At 45.0% G+C, this 27293-nt stretch overlaps 1 protein-coding gene across 6 annotated transcripts in view; it reads right to left on the minus strand.

The window, feature by feature from the left end:
* SLC35F5 (solute carrier family 35 member F5) overlaps positions 1 to 27293 on the minus strand; it is a 165118-nt gene that overhangs the window by 14036 nt on the left and 123789 nt on the right. For all 6 annotated transcript variants that reach the window (XM_030208802.1, XM_030208796.1, XM_030208800.1 and 3 more), the window contains exon 14: positions 4332 to 4486. In XM_030208802.1, the coding sequence (XP_030064662.1) occupies positions 4332 to 4486 (155 nt within the window). The remainder of the gene's footprint in view (positions 1 to 4331; positions 4487 to 27293) is intronic.

Here is a 27293-nt window from a genome sequence, read left to right on the forward strand (position 1 = left end):
GGGAACCCCCTGCCCGCTATAAAAAAGGTAAAAATTACCTGCTTCTCGCTCCGAGCTGTAACGACCTGGTGTCCCAGTGAGTAGCTGCAATAAACGTTTAAATAAACGTCGAAATAAACGCCTTTAAGGACATCCCAAATTTTTTTTTTTTTTTTAACGGAGCCAGCGGGAGGGGGGAGAAAAGTAGGGACCTGGCGCCACCAGGTTTGCACTTGCTCAAGAAGAGCCCTCAACCCCAGGCACTCAACAAAACCTAAAAATTAGGCTTGGAGGCCTAGCCAGAGCTGCTGCTGTGTGTGACCACCACCTGCTGAGATAGAGAACATACTGAGGAGTTTCCGGCAGCACATGACCACATATAGGGAGGCAAAAGGATTGCTCTCTATCTCCACCTGCTGGTAGATGGACACAACCCACCAGTCTATGGATTGATCAGCATGATGATATGGAATATTCTGTTCAATTCTGGTCGCCGCATCTCAAAAAATATATAGTGGAATTAGAAAAGGTGCAGAAAATGTTAAAGGGGATGGGACGACTTCCCTATGAGAAAAGGCTAAAGCGGCTAGGGCTCTTTAGCTTGGAGAAAAGGCGATTGAGGGGAGATATGATAGAGGCCTATAAAATAATGAGTGGAGTTGAACGGGTAGACATGAAGCATCTGTTTATGCTTCCCAAAAATACTAGGACTAGGGGCCATGTGATGAAGCTACAAAGTAGTAAATTTAAAATGAACCGGAGAAAATATTTCTTCACTCAACGTGTAATTCAACTCTGGAATTCGTTGCCAGAGAATGTGGTAAAGGCAGTTACTTAGCAGAGTTTAAAAAAGGGTTAGACTTCCTAAAGGAAAAGTTCATAGACCATTATTAAATTGGACTTGGGGAAAATCCACTATTTCTGGGATAAGCAGTATAAAATGTTTTATACTTTTGGGGATTTTTTCAGGTATTTGTGACCTGGATTGGCCACTTTTGTAAACAGGATGCTGGGCTTGATGGACCTTTGGAACGGGGCGCCCAAGTTTTCCTGAGGACGTCCTCGCAGGACGTCCTGGCGAAGGGGCGGGGAAACCCGTATTATTGAAACAAGATGGGTGTCCATCTTTCGTTTCGATAATACGGTCGTGGACGCCCAAATCTCAACATTTAGATCGACCTTAGAGATGGTTGTCCCCGGTTTTCAGCGATAATGGAAACCGAGGAAGCCCATCTCAGAAACGACCAAATGCAAGCCCTTTGGTCGTGGGAGGAGCCAGCATTCGTAGTGCACTGGTCCCCCTGACATGCCAAGACACCAACCGGGCACCCTAGGGGGGCACTGTAGTGGACTTCACAAATTGCTCCCAGGTACATAGCTCCCTTACCTTGTGTGCTGAGCCCCCCAAAACCCACTCCCCACAACTGTACAACACTGCCATAGCCCTTACAGGTGAAGGGGGTGTAGAGATATGGTACAATCTGAGGCCTGCTGCCCAAGCCTAAAAACCTAGAGCCTAGATTTGAGGCCTAAGGGTTTGCTTGCTTGGGTCAGGTTAGCCTGTTGCTTAAGTTTCTATTCCTCACAAGGAGAGTTAGCAGCTAAGAAACGAAACTGATCAAAATAGCATGAAGATGGTAAACAACACCTATGGTAGGTGTGAAAGAACGGGAACCTCAAAAGGGGGGGCTGTTCACACATTTGCAGAGGGATCTTCCGGACAACATTTTGCGGTCAGGGTGTAATTTGATAAGCAAATTGATAACGAGATCTATGAGAGCCCATAGAGTTCAATGCAGTCAGGAGGATATAAAAGCTGGCAATTTTTGATGCAAAGGAGAGAAGTCCTGGGGCATGTCAGACCTATAGGTCGTGTTACGTGAACCTCCTCCTGAAGGAACATATGCTTATTCAACTGGAGTAAAAGTACCAGAAAGATAGCCACAAGCTATATCCTCATCTGCCTGTGTAATGAGGCAGGATCATGTGTCTTCAGAATGTACAATCCACAGATGCACATCCTGTGATACATCAACGGTTGCTAAGGGAGTGCTGAGCATCACATCCTTAACTAATGACGTAAGATTTTCAGCTTCCTGGTCAGTAAAAGTTAAAGGTTCATGTTTAACTTTTTGTTTTCTCTATAATTTAAGATAAAATTCTTTAGTTCTAGCTGAATAATTGGGGATCCAGAGCCTGCAGAAGTTCAGCACTCCCAACACGGCTCGAAGGTCGGAGACAGTGGTGGGCATGCGCAAAGAAGAAACATGTTCCAATGTATCTGGGCCGAGGCCCCTTTCACGAGGGCCTATCTGGTGGCCAAGAAAGGTAACGTGAGACTGAGCAACTTTTAATTTCTTTCTATTTACTTTGTACCCTTTAGCAGCAAGGAACTGCAAAAAGTCACAAGTAACTTTGACACAGGTATCAAAATCAGAGCAGGTAATTAGCATGTCATCTACATACTGAACAATAGAAGTGTGAGGTGGACGGACATATCTATCTTGCTTAAACATATGTTACATGCAGGCACTTTATCTGTCCCTAGTGGGCTCACAATCTAAACACTGTACCTGGGGTAATAGAGGATTTGCCCAGGGACACAAGGAGATGCAGTGGGAATCATATCCATTTCCCCAGATTCTCAGCTCACTGCACTAACAATTACGTCACTCCTTATACGAATGTAAGCATTGCCATACTAGGACTGTTTCCAACAGTGACCAGTCTAGTTCACAAGAAGTTGGCAAAATCCCAGAAGTGTAAAAGAGATTTTATGCTGCTTATCCTAGAAATAATAGGTGGATATTATCCAAACCTTTTTAAAACCCTGCTAAGCTAACTGCTTTTACCACATTCTCTGGCAGCGAATTCCAGAGATTAATTACACGTTGAGTGAAGAAATATTTTCTCCAGTTTGCTTTAAATTTACTACTTAGTAGCTTCATTGTGTGCTCCCTAGTCCTTGTATTTTTGGAAACAGTAAACAAGCAATTTACATCTACTTGTTCCATTTCACACAGTATTTTATAGACCTCTATCATACCTCCATTCAATCATCTCTTCTCCAAGCTGAAGAGCCCTAGGGACGGGATGACTTCCTATGAGGAAAGGCTAAAGAGCCTTTCCAATTCTGCTATATCTTTTTTGAGATGCAGTGACCAGAATTGCAAACGTTATTCGAGGTGCGGTCTCACCATGGAGCGATACAAAGGAATTATAATCTCATTTTGTTTTCTGTTTCCTTCCTAATACAGTGATACCTCGGTTTTCGTCGATAATCCGTCCGAAAACAATCGGCGAAATCCAAAACCGACAAAAACCGAGGCAATTATTTCCATATGAATCAATGATCAGGAGAATGCGTCGGTCACCCTTTGTTTTCGCAAAATTAGCAGCGAGGTCACGTGGGCACGCCGACGAAATCTGAGACAAACTTTTCCTGAAAAAAATTGACGAAAATCGAAACAGACGATAACCGAAGTCAACGAAAACAGAGGTATTACTGTAATTCCTAACATCTATTTGCTTTCTTAGCCACTGCTGCACACTGAGCACGGAGTGGATACTAGAAGAGTTCATTAATTCTGGAGATTAATGGGTAAGAAGGAATAAGGGTACATTTGCCACTAGAAAAACAAAACAAAAATACTAAGCCAAGAAGGGATGAAAGAAGGGAAAAGATTTAGGTCTTGAGAGCTAGTAAGAAGAGGGGGTTGGATCCACAGATTTTTTTTTTTGTAACAGACAGCTGTTTAGAGCTGAAAAATCAAGCATTAACCAGCTAAGGCACCCTTTCAAAAAGCCGCACTAACGGCTGTTGGTGCGTTAATGCCGACACAGTCCATTCACTTTGAATAGGCTGTGTTGGCATTGCCAAGTGACAGCCGCTAGTGCAGCTTTGTAAAAGGGGGTCTAAGACAGTGCTGCATTTGAGTCTGCTAGATTTAGGAAAGTTTTCAACCAACATCCAACGTGCTAGGTTCTACTGAAAATTTTATTTTTTTTTCTTAAGAATAGATAATGTTAAAATCTGCCAATTATTTTATCTGCTAAACAGCACTTTAAATATTGACCTCATCACTTCAAGGCAAAGTAAGGGGGCACCAAAACAGTGGCAACTGAAAGACAAAATTCTTATTAGAATACTAAATGAAGAATAGCTGCTCCTTGAACACACTGCCAAGCACCAGAAATAAAAGCAAGCTACACAAAATTTTCTACCAGCTTCTAAAAAGTATAACCCACCCCCACAACCTTTTTAGTAGTCAAAATAGTTACGGGTGATCATGAACCATGTTAATATTAAAATAAAAGAATGAAAGGCAAAATAAAGTGAAACTTGCTCCTACCTTTGAATTCGATGCTTTCTGCAAATAAAGGCAAAAACTCTTCTGATTCCTACCATAACTGGATCCCAGTTGTTATAATGGCACAGAAGAGTCACAATGAAAAAAGAAACAAATACAGGAACAGCCCCTGCAAAAAATATCCAGGAAAACTGCACCTGTAAATCCCAAAACAGAATTCAACAATTATTACATTGCAACTTTCTGCTCTGTTGGTAGTAACTACCGATATTAAAGAACTGCATTATACCTTGGGTCTGGATTACTGTTACATGAACCTGGTATGTATATATATATATATATATATATATATATATATATATATATATATATATATATATATATATATATATATATATATATATATATATATATATATATATATATATCAGTGTTTCTCAATCTAGTGCTCAAGAAACACCTAATCAGTTTGGTATTGTGGATAGTTGCAATGAATATGAATAATATATACTGGAATGAATTGGGCACCCAGTATTCTGAAAACCAGATCGATTAGGTACTTTTCCAGGACAGGGTTGAGAGCAACAGGACAAAAATAATAGAATAAATATCGGAGAATTCCATCCTAGCTCACTGCAATGTAACATCAGTACTAGGGAAGACAGACTAGAGAGGCATAGGATATAATAAAATTATGTTTACACTTAAAATGTAACTGTCCTCAATTTATTAACTGACCCTCTTTCCTCTAACCCATTGCTCAGAAAAGTGATTAAGTAACCAGCAATACAAAATAAAATCCATAATTATGGTCAAATTATTTTTGCAATTTTTTTCCTGTACAAGAGTAGCAAAGTGGGTAAATCACCGACTGCTACAAATCAGTTATAACATAATGAAAAAAAATGGTATAATTATTTTCTTCAGTTTATTCTATTTCACAGTCTTTCATTTGGTATGCATGCACATTACAACAAGAAACTGAGTTTGTCTTTCCAGCCAGCACTGTCCACATTAGACAAAGTGTCGGCCTTCAAACCTCCTATCTCATACATCTGATGTAAGGGGAACAGTTTGATCACTGGAATTTTAAGGGCAATTCTATAACTTAGGCAGCCACATTTATGGCCATTACACATGGAGTGTTTAAAATACTAGCGCGTGTTTGTGTGTGCACATACCCAAGTTAAATGCTACCACAGCATCTAAGCGCTAGTCTGCAAATACCTGCTTAACCTACATAACATGTAACTGCAAGGGGGCGTACACATGGGCGGGGCTAGTATTTACAGAATACTATAAATTAGGCACAGCCCTGCTGCATTTAGGCATCCGCACTTATACCACTCTATGGCACCTAAATGTTAGGTGTGCCAATACCGGGCTACACTAATACTCTAACAGAAATTAGGTGCCTAGGTTCTATTAGAGAATAGGTGCCTATCGCCTGCCTTTGGAGCATCTAAATGAATGTGCCCAATTATAGAATGGCACCCTTAAGGTTAACATTTCAGTCGGGCCACAGGTTCCAAGCAAATCCTGATGAAGTCCCCCAATTTACCAACTGTATGGAAGAGAGATCTAGAAACAAAAACCTGCTGCAGAGGAAGAGAAAACCAGAAGCTACAAGAGAATTGCCCCTCGTTTTCCCTTTACACCTTCCCCATTACTAAAAGCAGCAAAGAAGAAAAAGTTGGGTATGTTTAATATGTCACTTCCCACTGTAAAGCTGTTACTTTTCCTTGTAAATTTTGTTTTGGTAAGAAGAGGAGTGTGGTAGCCGTGTTAGTCCACTCTTAAGGTTATCAATAGAAATCAAACAAAATAAAACATGGAAAAGAAAATAAGATGATACCTTTTTTATTGGACATAACTTAATACATTTCTTGATTAGCTTTCGAAGGTTGCCCTTCTTCCTCAGATCGGAAATAAACAAATGTGCTAGCTGACAGTGTATATAAGTGAAAACATTCAAGCATTACTATGACAGTCTGACAGGGTGGGAGGAGGGGGGTGGGTAGGAAGTATGCATGGGGACATCAAAGCATATCATTGATATTCTAACAGGGTGGGTGTGGATAGGTGAGGGGAGGGTGATCAACAGAGACATACAGCTTTATGGTTTATAATGGGCTAGGAACCCCAGATCCTTGTTAAGTCCTTTCTGTTGGGTGTTAAAATATTCAATCATTCTGACTTCAAAGGTCTTACGTTCTTGTATGGTTTTAAAGTTACCTTTGAGGATTCTCACTGTGAAATCACTGGTCCAGTGTCCTGGTCCTGTAAAATGTTGACCAACAGGCGTGGGAACCCTGCTGGCACCAGTATTGTTCATATGATGTCTATGTAAATTGAATCTTGTCTTAAGCATCTGGCCTGTTTCTCCAATATAGCATCCTTCGTTACATTTTTTACACTGAATGATATATACCACATTGGAAGATGAGCAAGTGAAAGATCCCTTTATGTTGAATATCTTTCCTTTGTGGATGACTTTGGGGTCCTGTGAAATATTTTGGCATAGTTTGCAACTGGATAAATTACAGGGAAGTGTGCCCTTCTGTTCCTTTTCAGTCTGTGAAGGAAGTTTACTTCTGATTAGCTTGTGTTTTAAATTGGGTGGCTGTCGGAAGGCCAGTACTGGTGGGGATGGGAATATCTCTTTCAGTAATTCATCCTCCTGGAGTATAGGTTGTAGATCTCGTATGATTTTCCTCAGTTTTTCCAGCTCTGGATTGTATGTCACTACAAGCGGGATTCTGTCTGTGGATTTTTTCTTTTTGTACTGTAGCAGATTCTCCCTGGGTGTTTTGAGGGAGGAGGCAATATTCTTGGAGATTATTTTGGGGTTGTAGCCTTTCTGTTTGAAGGATTCAGTCAGGGTTTTAAGGTGTCTGTCTCTGTCCCCTGGGTCAGAGCAGATACGGTGGATCTTGTGGCTTGGCTGTAAATGATGGATCTTTTTGTATGTGAAGGATGGAAGCTGAGTTGTGGAGGTAGCTACATCTGTCTGTGGGTTTCTTGTATATAGATGTTTGTATACAGCTATCACTGATTGAGACCGTGGTGTCCAAAAAATTGACTTTTTCTGGGGAGTAGTCAATTTTGAATCTGATTGTAGGATGGTATGTATTGAATGCAGAATAAAATTGTTTCAGAGTTTCTTCACCCTCCGTCCAAATCATAAAAATGTCATCGATGTACCGGTAGTATTTTAGAGGTTTGGTCTGGTGTGTATTCAGAAATGTCTCTTCCAGCTCAGCCATAAAAAGGTTGGCATATTGGGGTGCTGTCCTGGTGCCCATCGCAGTGCCCATTATTTGCAGAGAGATATCATTGTTAAAGTGGAAGTAGTTGTGAGTTAAAATGAATGTGATTAATTTTGTAATAGTTTCTGGTGAGTATTGATGGTCCAGTGTGGATTTTTTTAGGAGTCTTCCACATGCAGCTATGCCATCCGCATGTGGAATGTTGCTGTATAGTGATTCTACATCCATCGTGACCAGAAGGGTGTTAGGTGGTAGTTGCTTGATATTTTTCAATTTATTCAGAAAGTCTGTGGTGTCTTGTATGAAGCTGTTAGTTTTGTGTACGAGAGGTTTCAGAATTCCCTCTATGAATCCAGATATTTCTTCCGTGAGTGTGCCAATACCTGATATGATTGGTCTGCCAGGGTTTCCCAGTTTGTGGATCTTGGGTAGCATGTAAAATGTGCCCACGGAAGGTTGATTTGGTATGAGTTTCTTCAGGTGAGGTTGCGCTTGTGTAGGAAATGTTTTGATAAGGTCTTTCAGCTGTTTTGTGTAATCCTGTGTGGGGTCCTCAGTTAGTTTCCTGTAGTATTTATTGTCTGAGAGCTGTCTGTAACATAGTAACATAGTAGATGACGGCAGAAAAAGACCTGCACGGTCCATCCAGTCTGCCCAACAAGATAACTCATATTTGCTGCTTTTTGTGTATACCCTACTTTGATTTGTACCTGTGCTCTTCAGGGCACAGACCGTATAAGTCTGCCCAGCACTATCCCCACCTCCCAACCACCCGCCCCTCCTCCCAACCACCGACATAAGTACATAAGTACATAAGTAGTGCCATACTGGGAAAGACCAAAGGTCCATCTAGCCCAGCATCCTGTCACCGACAGTGGCCAATCCAGGTCAAGGGCACCTGGCACGCTCCCTAAACGTAAAAACATTCCAGACAAGTTATACCTAAAAATGCGGAATTTTTCCAAGTCCATTTAATAGCGGTCTATGGACTTGTCCTTTAGGAATCTATCTAACCCCTTTTTAAACTCCGTCAAGCTAACCGCCCGTACCACGTTCTCCGGCAACGAATTCCAGAGTCTAATTACACGTTGGGTGAAGAAAAATTTTCTCCGATTCGTTTTAATTTACCACACTGTAGCTTCAACTCATGCCCTCTAGTCCTAGTATTTTTGGATAGCGTGAACAGTCGCTTCACATCCACCCGATCCATTCCACTCATTATTTTATACACTTCTATCATATCTCCCCTCAGCCGTCTCTTCTCCAAGCTGAAAAGCCCTAGCCTTCTCAGCCTCTCTTCATAGGAAAGTCGTCCCATCCCCACTATCATTTTGGTCGCCCTTCGCTGTACCTTTTCCAATTCTACTATCTTTTTTGAGATACGGAGACCAGTACTGAACACAATACTCCAGGTGCGGTCGCACCATGGAGCGATACAACGGCATTATAACATCCGCACACCTGGACTCCATACCCTTCCTAATAACACCCAACATTCTATTCGCTTTCCTAGCCGCAGCAGCACACTGAGCAGAAGGTTTCAGCGTATCATCGACGACGACACCCAGATCCCTTTCTTGATCCGTAACTCCTAACGCGGAACCTTGCAAGACGTAGCTATAATTCGGGTTCCTCTTACCCACATGCATCACTTTGCACTTGTCAACATTGAACTTCATCTGCCACTTGCACGCCCATTCTCCCAGTCTCGCAAGGTCCTCCTGTAATCGTTCACATTCCTCCTGCGACTTGACAACCCTGAATAATTTGTGTCATCGGCGAATTTAATTACCTCACTAGTTATTCCCATCTCTAGGTCATTTATAAATACATTAAAAAGCAACGGACCCAGCACAGACCCTGCGGGACCCCACTAACTACCCTCCTCCACTGAGAATACTGGCCACGCAATCCTACTCTCTGCTTCCTATCTTTCAACCAGTTCTTAATCCATAATAGTACCCTACCTCCGATTCCATGACTCTGCAATTTCTTCAGGAGTCTTTCGTGCGGCACTTTGTCAAACGCCTTCTGAAAATCCAGATATACAATATCAACCGGCTCCCCATTGTCCACATGTTTGCTTACCCCCTCAAAAAAATGCATTAGATTGGTGAGGCAAGACTTCCCTTCACTAAATCCGTGCTGACTTTGTCTCATCAGTCCATGTTTTTGTATATGCTCTGCACAGACCGCACAAGTCTGCCCAGCACCATCCCCACCTCCCAACCACCAGTCCCGCCTCCCAACCCCGGCTTCGGCACAGACCGTACAAGTCTGTCCAGCACTATCCCCGCCTCCCAACCACCAGTCCCGCTGCCCACCACCGGCCCTGGCACAGACCGTACAAGTCTGTCCAGCACTATCCCCGCCTCCCAACCACCAGCCCCGCCTCCCGATCCTGACTAAGCTCCTGAGGATCCTGTGCCCCTCTTCAATGTATTTTTGTATGTCCATAATTACCACTGCGCCTCCTTTGTCTGCGGGTTTGATGATAATACGTTCGTTAGTTTGTAGGGTTCTTATGGCCGCTCTTTCTGGTGGGGTAAGATTGTACAGAATTCTTTTTTGTTTGTTGGAGAGTTGTGATTTAACCCTATGTCTGAAACTTTCTATGTAATTATCCAGTTTGTAGTTTTGTCCCTCCTGTGGGGTGAAATAAGTGTTCTTCTGTTTAAGACTGTATTTCGGATCATTTGATGTCTCTCTATTGTGGAAATGTGCTTTAAGACGCATTTTACTTTTCCATGTTTTGTTTTGGTAAGAGAATGAGCTTGTAATCCTGCCTTCTTTATTTGTGGTTACTTGAACCAGTGCACCAGAGAATGGCAGTAAGGTATGGAACCAATTTGGAACCTAACCCATAATGGTATTTTATTCATTTGGATTTTGCTCACACCTTTTTCAGTAGCAGCTCAGGGTGAGTTACATTCAGGTAAGCTGGATATTTCCCTGTCCCTGGAGGGCTCACAATCTAAGTTTGTACCTGACGCAACAGAAGGTTAAGTGACTTGCCCAAGATCACAAGGAGCAGCAGTGGGATTTGACCCGGGCATCTCTGGATGTCAAGACCGGTGCTCTAACCATTAGGCCATTCCTCCACTGAATGCATCAACAGAGATAAGCTTCAGGATAACTGCACAGCCTTAGATCTATAGCACTATTATACTAGATATAAATTCTTTGGAAGTAGAAAGTTAAACAAAAACATGAATGCAATTTTCAGGGTAATTAACTACAATCTTGTCTCCTCTTTGATGGTGCTTTGACTCCTGTTGACATCTCTGAATTTAATCTCAGAATGCCCAAAATTAGAATGATGGTCAGGGCCAGTATTTGTAGGCATGTTAATATCTCTACAAGTTTAGTGATTCATAGTTCTAGTCCACAAACATACCACACAGACATGTTAATCGTTAGACAGGAAATCTGAGGCTGGCATGCAGTTGTCTATTCAGAGCACAGGTTCAACATATCATGCCGAGACTAGAACAACTTTCAGAAAAACGCAACGCCACAATAAATACGCACACAGAGAAATACTCATAGATGTGACCTTAACAATAACTCTTGTCACACAATCTCAGTTCAGTAATTCACTGATGTTGTAATTGATCAAATATCAAACTTTAAACACTTCATACAAAAAAAGTTTTAAATATTCCAACATTGTTGCTCAGTTTAAAACTCTCTTAAGGACCTGTGGCCAACATGGCCCATGTTTTGAAAATCTGCATCAGGGCATAGGTCCTAAAGATAACAAAATACAAAATTTAAAACATTTCAACAATCTGAAAACACAGTATTATCACAAATGCCCATACAAACAATCTTACCTTGCTATGCCTCAGTTTTACTATAGTAAAACATTTCCAAATGGCGTCTGAAACCAAGATGCTATTTAAAGCCACATCATCAAAAAGCCTCCATCCTAACCAATACAACCCAGACGTTATATTAATGACCACCAATCAATTTCTAAATTCAAACCCTCAGGACATTTAGTATCTAAAACATAAATCCAATGCTGCTCTTTCATATTCAATAACTTCTCTGCATCAACTCCCTTCCACCCCAATTCAATTTTATCAACGATCCGCCATCTAATATCAGAAGGTAAATGCCCTTTAGACAATCAATGACTAACCAATGGTGCATTCATCACTTTACAATTTTTAAACGAGATCTATGCTCATTACGATGCAATTTAATAGGTCTAATAGGTAGAACGAGAGGACATGAAATGAGATTGAAGGGGGCAGACTAAAAAAGATGTCAGGAAGTATTTTTTCACGGAGAGGGTGGTGAATGCTTGGAATGCCCTCCCGCAGGAGGTGGTGGTGATGAAACGGTAACGGAATTCAAACATGCGTGGGATATGCATAAAGGAATCCTGTGCAGTAGGAATGGATCCTCAGAAGCTTAGCCAAATTGGGTGGCGGAGCAGGTGGGGGAAGAGAGGTTGGTGGTTGGGAGGAGAGGATAGTGGAGGGCAGACTTATACGGTCTGTGCAGAGCCGGTGATGGGAGGCGGGGACTGGTGGTTGGGAGGCGGGAAATCTACTGCTGGGCAGACTTGTACGGTCTGTGCCCTGAAAAAGGCAGGTACAAATCAAGGTAAGGTATACACATATGAGTTTATCTTGTTGGGCAGACTGGATGGACCATGCAGGTCTTTTTCTGCCGTCATCTACTATGTTACTATGTTACTAGACCTACCTATATAGATCAATTCACAAGGGCACATGATGGCATATACCACTCCACTAATAGTTCGTGATGTGAAAAAGACTAGAATAGAGGCATTTTCAGTGGCGGGTCTCCTCTTGTGGAACAAATTCCCAAGACATTTGTGTTTATGTAGGGGAGTTGCACAGTTATACTGGAAGACATCTTTTTTTGCACATCTTTTTAAATGTATAATTGCGTGGATATTGGTTGTGCAGAGGCTATGATGGTGTGAAGCAGGAGGTGCGATTTCCATTGAAGTATGTTGGTATGTACATTTATTGTGTATGCTTTTATATTGTGACCCGCCTAGGTTATAGGCAAGCTATAAGTCAGAAAAATACACATAGTGAATGATACATACCTGTAGCAGGTGTTCTCCGAGGACAGCAGGCTGATTGTTCTCACGACTGGGTTGACGTCCACTGGCAAGCCCCCACCAACCGGAACAAAACTTGCGGGCGGTCCCGCACGCAGGGTACGCCCACCGCGCATGTGCCGGCCGTCTTCCCGCCCGTGCGCGACCGTTCCCGGCTCAGTTGAATGACAAGCAAAAATGAGTAAAAACGCAACTCCAAAGGGGAGGAGAGAAGGTAAACAATCAGCCTGCTATCCTCGGAGAACACCTGCTACAGGTATGTATCATTCACTTTCTCCGAGGACAAGCAGGCTGCTTGTTCTCACGACTGGGGTATCCCTAGCTCTCAGGCTCACTCAAAACAAGAACCCAGGTCAATTGAACCTCGCAACGGCGAGGGTATAACAGAAATTGACCTACGAAGAACAAACTAACTGAGAGTGCAGCCTGACCAGAATAAATTCGGGTCCTGGAGGGTGGAGTTGGATTTAAACCCCAAACAGATTCTGCAGCACCGACTGCCCGAACCGACTGTCGCGTCGGGTATCCTGCTGGAGGCAGTAATGTGATGTGAATATGTGGACAGATGACCACGTCGCAGCCTTGCAAATCTCTTCAATAGTGGCTGACTTCAAGTGAGCCACCGACGCTGCCATGGCTCTGACACTATGAGCCGTGACATGACCCTCAAGAGTCAGCCCAGCCTGGGCGTAAGTGAAGGAAATGCAATCTGCTAGCCAATTGGAGATGGTGCGTTTCCCGACAGCGACCCCTTTCCTATTGGGGTCGAAAGAAACAAACAATTGGGCGGACTGTCTGTGGGGCTGTGTCCACTCCAAATAGAAGGCCAACGCTCGCTTGCAGTCCAATGTGTGCAACTGACGCTCAGCAGGGCAGGTATGCGGTCTGGGAATGAATGTTGGCAAGACAATTGACTGGTTAAGATGGAACTCCGACACCACCTTTGGCAGGAACTTAGGGTGAGTGCGGAGTACTACTCTGTTATGATGAAATTTGGTATACGGAGCATGAGCTACCAGGGCTTGAAGCTCACTGACCCTACGAGCTGAAGTAACTGCCACCAAGAAAATGACCTTCCAGTCAAGTACTTCAGATGGCATGAATTCAGTGGCTCAAAATGAGGTTTCATCAGCTTGGGTGAGGACGACGTTGAGATCCCATGACACTGCAGGAGGCTTGACAGGGGGCTTTGATAAAAGCAAGCCTCTCATGAATCGAACGACTAAAGGCTCTCCAGAGATGGCTTTACCCTCTACACGAAGATGGTAAGCACTAATCGCACTAAGGTGATTCCTTACCGAGTTGGTCTTGAGGCCAGACTTTGATAAAGTGCAGAAGGTATTCAAGCAGGTTCTGTGCAGGACAAGAACGAGGTTCTAGGGCCTTGCTCTCACACCAAAACGACAACCTCCTCCACTTGAAAAAGTAACTCTTTTTAGGTGGAATCCTTCCTAGAGGCAAGCAAGACACGGGAGACACCCTCAGACAGACCCAACAAAGCGAAGTCTACGCCCTCAACGTCCAGGCCGTGAGAGCCAGAGACTGAAGGTTGGGGTGCAGAAGTGCTTCCGTCGTTCTGCGAAATGAGAGTCGGAAAAGAGTCCAATCTCCACGGTTCTTCGGAGGACAACTCCAGAAGAAGAGGGAACCAGATCTGGCGGGGCCAAAAAGGCGCTATCAGAATCATGGTGCCGAGGTCTTGCTTGAGCTTCAGTAAAGTCTTCCCACCAAAGGTATGGGAGGATAAGCATACAGGAGGCCGGTCCCCCAATGGAGGAGAAAGGCATCCGACGCTAGCCTGCCGTGTGCCTGTAGTCTGGAACAGAACAGAGGCAGCTTGTGGTTGGTCTGAGAGGCGAAAAGGTCCACCGAGGGAGTGCCCCACTCTCGGAAGATCTTGCGTACCACTCTGGAATGGAGCGACCACTCGTGCGGTTGCATGACTCTGCTCAGTCTGTCGGCCAGACTGTTGTTTACACCTGCCAGGTATGTGGCTTGGAGGAGCATGCCGAACTGGCAGGCCCACCGCCACATCCCGACGGCTTCCTGACACAGGGGGCGAGATCCGGTGCCCCCCTGCTTGTTGATGTAATACATTGCAACCTGATTGTCTGTCCGAATCTGGATAATTTGACAGGACAGCCGATCTCTGAAAGCCTTCAGTGCGTTCCAGACCGCTCGGAGCTCCAGAAGGTTGATCTGAAGATCTTTTTTCCTGGAGGGACCACAGTCCCTGGGTGTGGAGCCCATCGACATGAGCTCCCCACCCCAGGCGAGATGCATCCGTCGTTAGCACTTTCGTGGGCTGAGGAATTTGGAATGGGCGTCCCAGGGTCAAATTGGTCCGAATGGTCCACCAGTGCAGTGAAGTGCGGCAACTGATGGAGAGGCGGATGACATCTTCTAGATTCCCGGTGGCCTGGCACACATGGGAAGCTAGGGTCCATTGAGCAGATCTCATGTGAAGACGAGCCATGGGAGGCACATGAACTGTGGAGGCCATATGACCTAGGAGTCTCAACATCTGCCGAGCTGTGACCTGCTGAGACGCTCTGGTCTGGGAAGCGAGGGACAGGAGGTTGTGGGCCCTCGCTTCGGGAAGAAAGGCCTGAGCCGTCTGAGAATTCAGCAGAGCTCCTATGAATTCCAGAGATTGGACTGGCTGGAGATGGGACTTTGGGTAATTTATCACAAACCCCAGCAGCTCCAGGAGGTGAATAGTACACTGCATGGACCGGAGAGCTCCTGCCTCCGAGGTGTTCTTGACCAGCCAATCATCGAGATATGGGAACACGTGCACTCCCACCTTGCGTAGATATGCCGCAACCACCACGAGGCACTTCGTGAACACCCGTGGGACAGAGGCGAGCCCAAAGGGCAGCACACAATACTGAAAGTGCCGTGCGCCCAGGTGGAATCTGAGATACTGTCTGTGAGCTGGCAGTATCGGGATGTGGGTGTATGCGTCCTTTAAATCCAGGGAACATAGCCAATCGTTTTTTCTGAATCATTGGCAGAAGGGTGCCCAAGGAAAGCATCCTGAACTTCTCTTTGACCAGATAGTTGTTCAGGCCTCTCAGGTCTAGGATGGGGCGCATCCCCCCTGTTTTCTTTTTCCACAAGGAAGTACCTGGAATAGAATCCCTGCCCTTCCTGCCTGGGTGGCACGGGCTCGACCGCATTGGCGCTGAGAAGGGCGGAGAGTTCCTCTGCAAGTACCTGCTTGTGCTGGAAGGCTGAAGGATTGAGCTCCCGGAGGACAATTTGGAGGAGGGGAAGCCAATTGAGGGCGTATCCGCACCGCACTATTTGGAGAACTCACTGGTCGGAGGTTATAAGAGGCCACCTTTGGTGAAAAAAATTTTAACCTCCCCCCGACTGGCAGATCGTCCGGTACAGACACTGATGGCGGCTATGTTCCCATGGATCCAGTCAAAAGCCCGTCCCTGGCTTTTGCTGTGGAGGGCGCAGGGGGCTGCTTAGGCGCACGCTGTTGACGGGGAACGAGCGCGCTGGGGCTGTCCCTGTGCCTGATGAGGCCTTCGGGCCGGCTGGGTGTACCTACGCTTGTTGTAGGCGTAGTGGCACAGCCTGCCTGGCCCGGGAAAAACGTCCACCAGCTGAGGTGGATGCTGAAGGCGCCCGGTTGGGAGAGTTTGTCGAGGGCGGTTTCCCGCTGGTGTGTTGGTCCACCAACTGATCGACCTTCTCACCAAAAATATTATCCCCCCGGCAAGGACATCAGCCAGCCTCTGCTGGGTGCGGTGGTCCAGGTCAGAGGCACGCAGCCATGAGAGCCTGCGCATCACTATACCTTGGGCCGCAGCACGAGATGCCACATCGCAGATATCATATATACCCCTGGACAGGAACTTTCTGCACGCCTTCAGCTGCCTGACCACCTCCTGAAAAGGACTGGACTGTTCCGGGGGGAGCTTGCGACCAGGTCCGCCAGTTGCTCACATTATTCCGCATGTGTATGCTCGTGTAGAGATGCGGGGTCACGAGCATTGAAGATTGATAGGCCTTCCTCCCAAACGAGTCCAGAGTGCGAGACTCCCGCCCCGGGGGCGCCGAAGCGGTATCCCTCGAACTCCGTTCCCTCTTGAGAGCAGAGTCCACGACCGCCGAGTCATGAGGCAATTGAGGCCGCATTAACTCTGCGTCCGAGTGGATCCTGTATTGGGACTCCGCTTTCTTGGGGATGGTGGGATTAGATAATGGTCTCAACCAGTTCCGAAGCAGTGTCTCTTTGAGGACATTGTGCAACGGCACCGTGGAGGACTCTCTAGGTGGTGATGGATAGTCGAGGACCTCGAGCAGCTCAGCCCTCGGCTCATCCACAGAGACCACGGGGAAGGGAATGCAAATCGACATATCCCTGACGAAGGAGGCAAAGGAGAGGCTCTCAGGTGGCGAGAGCTTTCTCTCTGGTGAAGGAGTGGGGTCGGAGGGAAGGCCCACAGACTCCTCTGAGGAGAAATATATGGGGTCGGAGGGAAGGCCCACAGACTCCTCTGAGGAGAAATATATGGGGTCCTCCTCCTCCCCCCATGAGGCCTCTTCCTCGGTGTCGGACATGAGCTCCTGCAGCTCAGTCCTCAACATGGGCCCGGCTTGACGTCGAGGCACCGAGGCCTCGGTGGCGTCGTCGATCGTGGACTCCCGCGCCGGCGGGGATGAAGCTCCCTCCATCAACGTCGACGGGGACTCCACTGCGTGGCGGTCGAGGACCGGCGCCGCAAGCGGTCGTCGAAGGCCTCGGCACCCGGGCTAGAGCACGCCGGTGCCTCCATCAACGGTGCCGATGGTCGCAAGCACCCCCGGCGCCGGCACAGTCTGGGCCATCAGCCCTTCCAGGATCCCCGGAAGAATGGCTCGGAGGCACTCGTCTAGGCCCGCAGTCGGGAAAGGCGAGGGGGCCGGTAGAGGTGTCGGTGCCGGAAGCTGGTCGGGTCCAGGAGACGGCCACCGAAGTGCTGGCACCCTGGCGTGACGATACCTCTACCACAAAGGGGGACCTCTCCTCTCGGCGCTGCCGCTTCTCCTCGGTCGTCGCATCATCCCTGGCGCCGGGAGCCGATGCGCCGTGGGCGACCGATGATGGTGCTTCTTTGCCTTTTTTCGGTGCCCAGGTCATCGGCGCTTGGTGGAATTGAAGAGGAGGAAGTAGATCCCCCTCGGCCTCGAGGGGATCGGGTCCTACAGGGTTCGGCCCGAAGGCCCTGGGTAGAGGGGAGTGACCGGTGGGCCGAATGCCCACGGCGGCCTCTCACCCTGCCGTCCTCTCCGGAAGACCGGCGGGCCGACGGGACCTGTGCTCCTGGGGTCGGGTTGCCGATTTCGTGGACATCGGTACCGGGTACCGAGATCCGGCCGTCGACACCGATGCCGTCGAAGTCGCCGTCGAGGGGCCGTGCGCAAGTTCCAAAAAGACGGTCCCGGTAGAACTTGCCTTGCTACCTGTGTCCGTTTCGGAGACCGAGAACACAAGGTGCACGTCTTGGTATCGTGCTCCGGCCCGAGGCACTGGTGGCAACCAAGCGTGTCGGTCTGCGATATATGCCGGTCGCAACCGACCACACTTCTTAAATCCACTCGGGACCTTCGAGGACATCGACGGAAAAATCGCGTTGGCAAAGTCAAAGTCGTCGATGGTGGCGGTAAAATTCACGCCTCGAAAAATAACTCGACCCGCAACGAGACGTCCCCCTCTAAAAAGACGAGGGAAAACAAGTTCTTTTTTTTTTTTGTAAAACAAAATAAAACAGAAAAAGTGAATAAAACAGAACGAAGAAAAGCTCGCGTTGAACGCGCGATCTGGTTTCCGGGGCTGACAGAGAGAGACGAACGCGGCTCTCTCCAGTGCGGTAAAGAAAAGACTGAGCGGGAACGGTCGCGCAGGGGCGGGAAGACGGCCCCGCATGCGCGGTGGGCGTACCCTGCGTGTGGGACCGCCCGCAAAGTTTTGTTCCGGTTGGTGGGGGCTGCCGTGGACGTCAACCCAGTCGTGAGAACAAGCAGCCTGCTTGTCCTCGGAGAAACATACATACACACAAGACAATAAGACCTTTGCATGCATGTATGATGTATATGTAGTGCAAAAGTGTTTGGGGTGAGTTAACAAGCAAGTATTTAAGTGCAAAAAAAAAAAAAAAAAAAAGCTGAACATGAAAAGTGCAAGTAGGTTCAGAAAATGCAGAAGGTGATGACTCCATGCTACGGTGCTCCACCTGAGACCTAGCTAATTAGTGATAAAACCAAGTGTGTCTCCAAAACAGTCAAGAGGAAGCAAAAAGATTTGTTTCCCCTGGTACTTTCTCTCCTACAGCCAGGCCAGCCCAGCCCAGCCCAGCCCAACAGATTGCTTCATTTGGTGGTTGATGAAGTTTGGAGTCATAGGAAATATGTGTCTGGGAAGAATAGAGAGCTGGGCTTGACCAATCCTGAGGTTTCCCTTAGCTCTGGGGAAAAATCTTCCCCTCTTCTACTCCATGAAATGGCAGCCAGCAACAACACAGAAAGGGGTTGACAGTTGACACCAGATGATGACACACAGCTTCAATTTTGGCCTCTGCTCAGGATGCTGAGCAATGGAGTCTTGGAGTGCACATATAGCAACCCTGGAATTGCCCTGGGTAGAAGTAGTAGAAAAGGAAGGAGGGCTGATTAAAAGTAGGACTGGATACTTTTGGTATCCAATCTGAAGAGATGGCAGCAACTCTCAACTTGTAGCCATTCGGTATCCGTGTTCATCAGATCTTCTCTCTTCTTTACCCATGACCTCACAGATTACATCTTTGGTGAAAGTTTGGGCTTTGCTTTCATGCACGGATACATTATTCACAGAGTGCATATCTCATTAATGAACCTATACTAAAGAGATCTCTGTTTAATTAAAAACTTATGTTAACTTATAATTTATTTGTGCTTGACATTCCGCTATGACTGACTATTCAGGGCAACGGTGTACATACTACAAAACATTCAGGAAAAAGGAACGGAACTCTATTTTTAATAGGAAAGAAAGTTAATCACGCTAAGAAAGACAAAGGGAAAACATGTGGAGAAAAGGCCTGGGGTTGGGGAAATAAAATCATCATATAGAAGGAAGGGGAAGGGAAAAAAAGAGGGAGGGGAGGGGGAGGCTGGTGAACTATCTTTCTGGTACTCCAAAAGCCTGCATAAAAAGCCAAGTCTTGAGTTCGGATTTAAACAAAGGAGGAGTTACTGCAGAGAGAAAGGGGAAGATTGTTGAAGACGAGGGGAAAGAAAGAAAAAAATGTGCAATGCCTAGTTGACTCTAAATATCAATTTGAGACTTGAAGAATTAATGGTGATCATTAACTGAATGGAGAACCCTTGTTGGAGAATAAGGAATTGTAAGACAGGAAAAGTAATCAGGAAAACCTAGGTGGAAGGCCTCGAAAGTCAATATTGCTATTTTGTACATAATGCGTTGTCAGACTGGTAACCAATGGTACTGACTTTAGCAGAGGTGTAGCATGGTCATAATGATGGGCACAATAAAGTAAACAGATGGCAGTTTTGAAGAGTTCGCAATATCTTTAATGCTGTGTGAGGTAAACCTGCGTAAATGACGTTACAGTAGTCCAAGTGAGATGTGAAAAAAAGAGAGAACAAGAGTGTGAAACTGATTAGAATCAAAGAGGTGACAAAGTGCCCATAATTGCCGAAAGACCAGAAAGCTAACCTTTAGATTAGTGTGAATTTTGTGGTAGGAAAAGATAGGGAGGAATCGAGGATAACTCCTAAGTAGCGGAAACTAGGTATTGGGGTAATAAGAGTTCCAAAGAGATGAATAGGAGAAGATGGGGGTGTTATAGCTCCAGAAACCAACAGGCAACAGTCTTGTCAGTGTTGAGTATCAAAATGATGTTCTTTTAACCACATTGCAACCAAATCAAGACAGGTTGCAGTGGTCCAAGTGAGGGGGGACAGTGGGGAGGTAGGAAAGGCAAAAGAATATCATCAGCGTAAATATGGACTGAAACTGGACAACATAACTGCCTACAAAGTGTGCATTTCAGATTTCAATTTTTCAGGCAACTAATGTGGCTCCCCACCAAGGACAACTTCACAGTTAAGAATAAAAGGAATCTATGATTTGCCTAATTAACCCTAAAATTAATATTGCATCACCCTAGAAATGTTAAACATATATTTCTTCTTAAATTCTGGGTACCCCATTGAAGCTCTTCTACCATTTAGATTAAGAGGGTAAATGCAGAGGAAGAGGAATTTTATCGTGTCTGACTTTGCATAGTCTGCTATGTTTAGAAGCTTCACACGAACAACAAGTTACAAGGGCAACTCTTCTAGTATTGCCTGGAACTTAACAAGTACTTTTCCTTGTGGTTCTTTTTCTGCAACAAAGACTCCACGTTTCACGGTCAAAAAAGTCAGGGTTTATTTTGACCTAAGCAGTAGAGCCCACAAAGACTTTCAGACATCGCTTGATAACCATAGGGAACTGATTATTCCCTGCAATTTCCAGCCAAATGAATGAAATACGTTCATTTTTAGTTGACTATAATCGCACAAATTCATTGAAAAAAGAGCAGTTGGTGATGCTGATACATCTCAGCTTTACCAAGTGATGAATAATGTGGTTGTACTATTAATATACACTATAAGTGAGGACTGAATAAGCCACATCAGTTGTCAGCCTCAAGCTTTCACTGAATGTATTTCTTCTGTATAATTAATTCCTTTACCTGGCCTCCTTTTATATGATCTGAAATACCAGATATGTTATTAGGTACTTAGACTTTTCACTTAACTGTGTTGATAAGTCTCTTATTTAATTACCCTGTCAAGATATAATTATACTTATCTCTTTTACAGTTATATGCCTTTACAATGTATCTAAGTTAATACAAGTATCAGAGCAGCCCAAATATATTTTTAAAAGGCAAGCACAATTATGGGCAGACTATATGAACCAGATGATTCTTCTGTCACCTATTGTGTTATTAGGATAAGTATCATGTTTGGCAGGAAAGCCAAGTTACCTACCTGTAGGAGCTGCCATGCAGGAAAACTTCTCCAGCTAGAAAAATTTCTGGACGCTTTCAAAAGACCCTACAATGCTTATGTGTAACTAGCTGCTTTCACATGGGATCTCACTGTTTGTAAAAGTTTTAACTACGAGACTGCACCTAGGGGACGAGTGGTATGTGAGAACCTGGATCCTGCTGTCTATGGAGAACATCTGCTACAGATAAGTAAGTACCTTGGTTTCTTCCAAGGACAATCAAGATATCAAGTCCTCACAGATGGGACTTCCTAGTTTGCCTTTAGAGAAAACCATGAAAAAAAAATAATATATCGAGCCAGATCTATTGTCACACCAATAATTCCTTTCTTTAACAGTAATGAGATGTGAATGTATGGACTGATGTCCATGTTGCAGCTCTGTAAACCTTAAAAAGAGGCTAACCTCAGACATGGAAGCAATTCTGAAACAAGGCACCAACATTTAGCACCTACACATGGGTAGTGTTAGTGCAAATGCAATCTGTGCGCCTAAATGCAGGCATGCACATTACAATAGTTCCACTGGTTGAGAAATGTTAGCACCTAAATAGGACAGTTACACACGTAATTTACAGTATTATATATGTAAATGATAGCCATGCCTATACCCTGCCCATTCCCTCTCCTGTGAGCAGCTTAACAATTATGTATTAAGGCATGTTAGCACGTAATTATAGAACAGAGTTTAAGCACGCTACGAGTAGCGCGTAAGCACACTACTGTCATTTACATGCGAAAGTGTGATTAGCAGTATTCCACAAATATAAGTGCACAAAATTGTCATTAAGCTTACGCAACCTGTATGACGGGATATGAGATTTGACATGATCCTCCAGGGTGTACTATTGGCAAGACAATTCCAGGTTTATTGGGATCAAAAGAAACAAAAACTGGTGGTTGGGGGGGGTTAATGATTTAATTCTTGCCAAATAGAAGACTAAGGTTCAATTGCAAGCCAAAGTATAAGCCACATCCACAATGGTAAAGCATGGCCTATGGAAAAGTGTAAGGATAGCTGATTGGTTAAGGTGGAAATTGACACCATCTTATGAAGAAACTATGCACGAGTGCACAGAAATCACCCTATTAAGAGCTTGGTGTAGACTGAATCAGTCATTAGAGCCTAATGCTCACTGTCATTTACCCCAAAGGCATTTTGTTGGCTCAGATATCTGCTTCTTGGGGGGTCACAGGAAAAAGGGCAGCATTTATAGACTGTAAAGTCTTGCATATTGGGCAAAAAATATATTTTACAATACTGGCACCAACAGGAAGCCCCATCTTATTGGCATTGGCATCATAGACTTCATGAGCATTTAACGATGGAGCTCCGGGATGTATGTTATACTTTTCAACAACAATTACGGTTTTACTCAGTCTGGAGATCCTATGTGCAGTCTCTTGAGCCCAGGGGTAAGGACTTTGTTTTAAAATCACTTAGGTGATTTTCCAAGCATACTCGTTCAATGATCAAGTCAGGATGATCGAGTTCTCTGTACCAGGATGTAACCTTTAGCTACTATGGAAGGGGAGGTTATGATTTGGAGAGCGAGATGGGTTAGGGTGGGGGATAAATGAGTAAATACATGAGTCAAATAAAACAAACATTCCACATGAAACAGATAGCAGCGTGGAATCATTATGGATAGAATTCCATGTATGAAGGGAAGGAATATTCTTGTAGGGCTGTACTACCGTCCGCCAGGATCAGAACGAACAGACAGATGAAAGAAATGTTTGCAGTGATTAGGAAAGATGGCAATTGGAGAAATGTTTGCAGTGATTAGGAAAGATGGCAAATTGGGTAATCTACTATAATAAAACTCACCCTCACGTTCTGAGGACACTGACGTCAGTGAAGCCAAGCTCCGACTTCCTTCAAAAAGGTTCGAAGGTTCGTGGTGGTGAAGCACCAAAATTGCTCCGGGCCCCGCCCTCGAGGGCGGAGCAGCATGGCAGAACAAAGGGGTTGGCAGGGAGGGAGGCAGGGAGGGAGGAGGGAAATCGCTCCGGGCCCCGCCCTCGAGGGCGGAGCAATGGCAGAACAACGAAGGGGTTGGCAGGGAGGAACGCGGGGGAGGTAGGCAGGGAAGCGGGGGGGGGGTGGGAATCGCTCCGGGCCCCGCCCTCGCATTTAATGTCAGACATTGGGGGCGGAGCAATGCCAGAACAAAGAAGGGGTTGGCCAGGGAGGGAGGGAGAAAGGGGGGTGTTGGCGACCAAAACCTTGCTAGCGTCCGTTTCATTTGCTCTGAACGGGCTTCTTCTACTAGTGGTATAATAATGGGTAATTTTCCAATTATCCTGATATTGACTGGATAAATGTTACATCAGGGTAGTGCCAGGGAAATAAAATGTCTAGATGTAATAAACGACTGCCATCTTGGAGGCAACTGGTCCAGGAACCAAAGAGAGGGTGAGCCATTTTGGATCTGATTCTTGGTGGCATGTATGGCATAGTACGAGCAGTGGTGGTGCTGAGACCCATGGGAAAAGTGATCATAAAATGATCATATTTGAGCTACTATCTGGGATGATACCACAAGGCAAATCTACTGTAGCTGCACTTAATTTTCAAAAGGGTGACTATAATAAAATGAGGAAAATGGTTAAAAAGAAACTAAAAGTATCGGCTGATAAGGTTAGGACACTAAATCTGGCAATGTTATTCAAAATATCATCTTGGAAGCCCAGACCAGATGCATTCCACGTATTTGCAAAGGTGTAAAGAAGAGAAAATGATACCCAGCATGGTTAAAAGGTGAAGTAAAAGAGGTTATTACAGTCAAAAGATTGTCCTTCAAAGAATGGAAAAAGGACCCAAATGAAGAAAATAAGAAGCAGCATAAGCACTGGCAAGTCAGATGCAAAGCATTAATAAAGAAGGCTAAAAAAGAATATGAAGAGAAAATTTGCCACAGAGGCTAAAACTCACAGTAACAAATTTTTCAGGTACATCAGAAGCAGAAAGCCTGTGAGGGAATCTGTGGAACCGTTAGACCACCAAGGAGCAAAAGGGGCACTCAAGGAAGACAAGGCCATAGTGAAGAAAATGAATGAATTCTTTGCTTCTGTCTTTATGGAAGAAGATGTAGCAGATCTGTCTGTACCGGAAATGGTTTTCAAGGGTTATGATACAGAGGAACTGAAACAAATCTCGGTGAACATGGAAGATGTACTGAGCCAAACTGACAAATTAAAAAGAGTAGTAAATAACCTGGACCCGATGGCATACATCCAAGGGTACTCGAAGAACTCAAGAATGAAATTGCTGATCTGCTGTTAGTAATATGTAACCTGTTAAAATCATCCATAGTACCTGAAGATTAGAGTGTGGCCAATGTGATACCGATTTTTAAAAAGGGTTCTACAGGTGATCCAGGAAATTACAGACTGGTAAGCCTGATGTCAGTACCAGGCAAAATAGTGGAAACTGTTATAAAGAATAAAATTACAAAACACATAGAAAAACATGGTTTAATGGGACACAGTCAGCATGGGTTCAGCCAAGGGAAGTCTTGCCTCACAATTTGCTTTATTTCTTTGAAGGCATGAATAAACATGTGAATAAAGGTGAACCAGTTGATGTAGTGCACCTATATTTTCAGAAAGCATTTGATAAGTTCCTAATGAGAGACTCCTGAGAAAATTAGAGTCATGGGATAGAAGGCAAGGTCCTTTTTGGATTCGGAATTGTTTATTTGACAGAAAACAGAGGGTAGGGTTAAATGGTCATTTCTCTCAATGGAGGAGGGTGCTATTTAACATATTTATAAATGACGTGGAGAATCGAAAGGATGATTGAGGTGATTAAATCTGCAGATGACACAAAACTATTCAAGGTTGTTAAACATGTACGGATTCCAAGAAGACCTTAGGAAATTGGAAGACCGGGCATCTAAATGGCAGATGAAATTTAATGTGGACAAATGCAAAGTGATGCACCATTGGAAGAATAGAATAATCCAAATCATAGTTTCCTGATGCCAGGGTCCACCTTGGGGATCAGCAACCAAGAAAAAGATCTTGGTGTCACTATAGATAATACGTTGAAATCTTCTGCTCAGTGTGCGTCGGCAACCAAAAAAGAAAATAGGATGCTAGGAATTATTAGGAAAAGGATAGTGAATAAGACTGAAAATACTCCATGCCTTTTTGGAAGTTTAAGCTTGCTCAGTGAAATTCTGGGCAACCTAAAATTCCATAAGAAGTTGGAAAGCATCCTTTCCAGACGCCTATAAAAGGCACTAGGAAATAAAAGAGGGATCATACTCAACGCATAAGAGACCTTAGGAACTATCATCATTTTAATGGTATCCAACCGCCCCCACCAAGTGAGGTGCAAAGGGGACCAAGTCACCAGTGCAGCCTCGACCTGAGAGATTACCTTGTCGGAGTTAAGTTTAAAGGTGTTGGTGAGGTCTCTATCAAGAAAACCACCTAGGTACTTCATAGGAGGAGATCCATTTACAGGGCAATTCGGGAGCAGTAAATGGTGTACAGCGTGTCGTTTAGAGGCTCAATTTCTGTTTTCTCCCCAATTAACTTTATAACCAGAAACCTCTGAGAAGCTAGAGACGAGAGCAAAAAGGGCTTTCAGGGATGACTGAGGGTTGGTGAGATATAACAGAATGTCATCCGCATAAGCGGAAAGCTTGAACTCCTCCGAGCGAGATGAATACCAGCAACATCAGGGCTTCTGGATTTTGGTCTGAAGCTTCAGCGCACTGGTCATGTGGCTTCCCACATTTACAAATATCTTCTTTGTAAATCCAGCACTAAATGTACTGGTTTGCGAAGGTGCTGGAGGAAGACTTGCAGCAACCTATTTCTGGCAAGCTGTGGGAATTGCTTTGGAAGTCCCTTTTCAGGTGCTCTAACTCTTCTACCACCACGCAGTCTATGTATTTCTTTCTGCATAGATCCCTCTGGACGCCGTATAAGTTGCATCTTATTAATCCCTCTAGTCCAGCTGTCTGTTGGTCTTGTCACTCCCAAACGGGTACTCTCAGGCATCTTATATTTGAATGTGTGTGCCTTCATAAGTACTGGTCAGAAGTCTGGTCCCAGCTGGTAGCCATTTTTCCCCTCCCTGGCTCCATCTCTTATCAATTTGTGATTCTTCGGGAACAGTCCTTTGGGGGGTCAGTTAACTCCTAGTGAGGGGGCTCTTGTTGGTGCCATGGTCTCTTTGGCATTGAAGGTGATCTTCTCTCACTGGATGTCCTTACATCAGGCCACTTATCAGGAATGGTGGAACTCATTGCTCCAAATGTACAAATTCGAATTACATCTGGTGAAGAAATCTTCTCGCTTCGCTTCCTATAGGGAAAAATGGCTGCCACTGGTGTCCTATTTTGCTTCGGTACAGAGTTAAGCACTGAGGTTGATGTATGTTGTGGCCTATGCATGCTCCATGTCTGGATTTGTATCCTCGAGCACCCCCCTCCCTTTTTGTTTATTATTTCTCCACCTCCTCTTTCTTCCCCCTTTTTCTTAATGTGTTTCTAGTTGTGGATAGTTGTTTCTTGAATGTGAGCTCCAGTTTTGCCATGTTTGTAACTGTTG

Source organism: Microcaecilia unicolor, chromosome 7 (assembly GCF_901765095.1).
Source record: "Microcaecilia unicolor chromosome 7, aMicUni1.1, whole genome shotgun sequence".
NCBI lineage: Eukaryota > Metazoa > Chordata > Amphibia > Gymnophiona > Siphonopidae > Microcaecilia > Microcaecilia unicolor.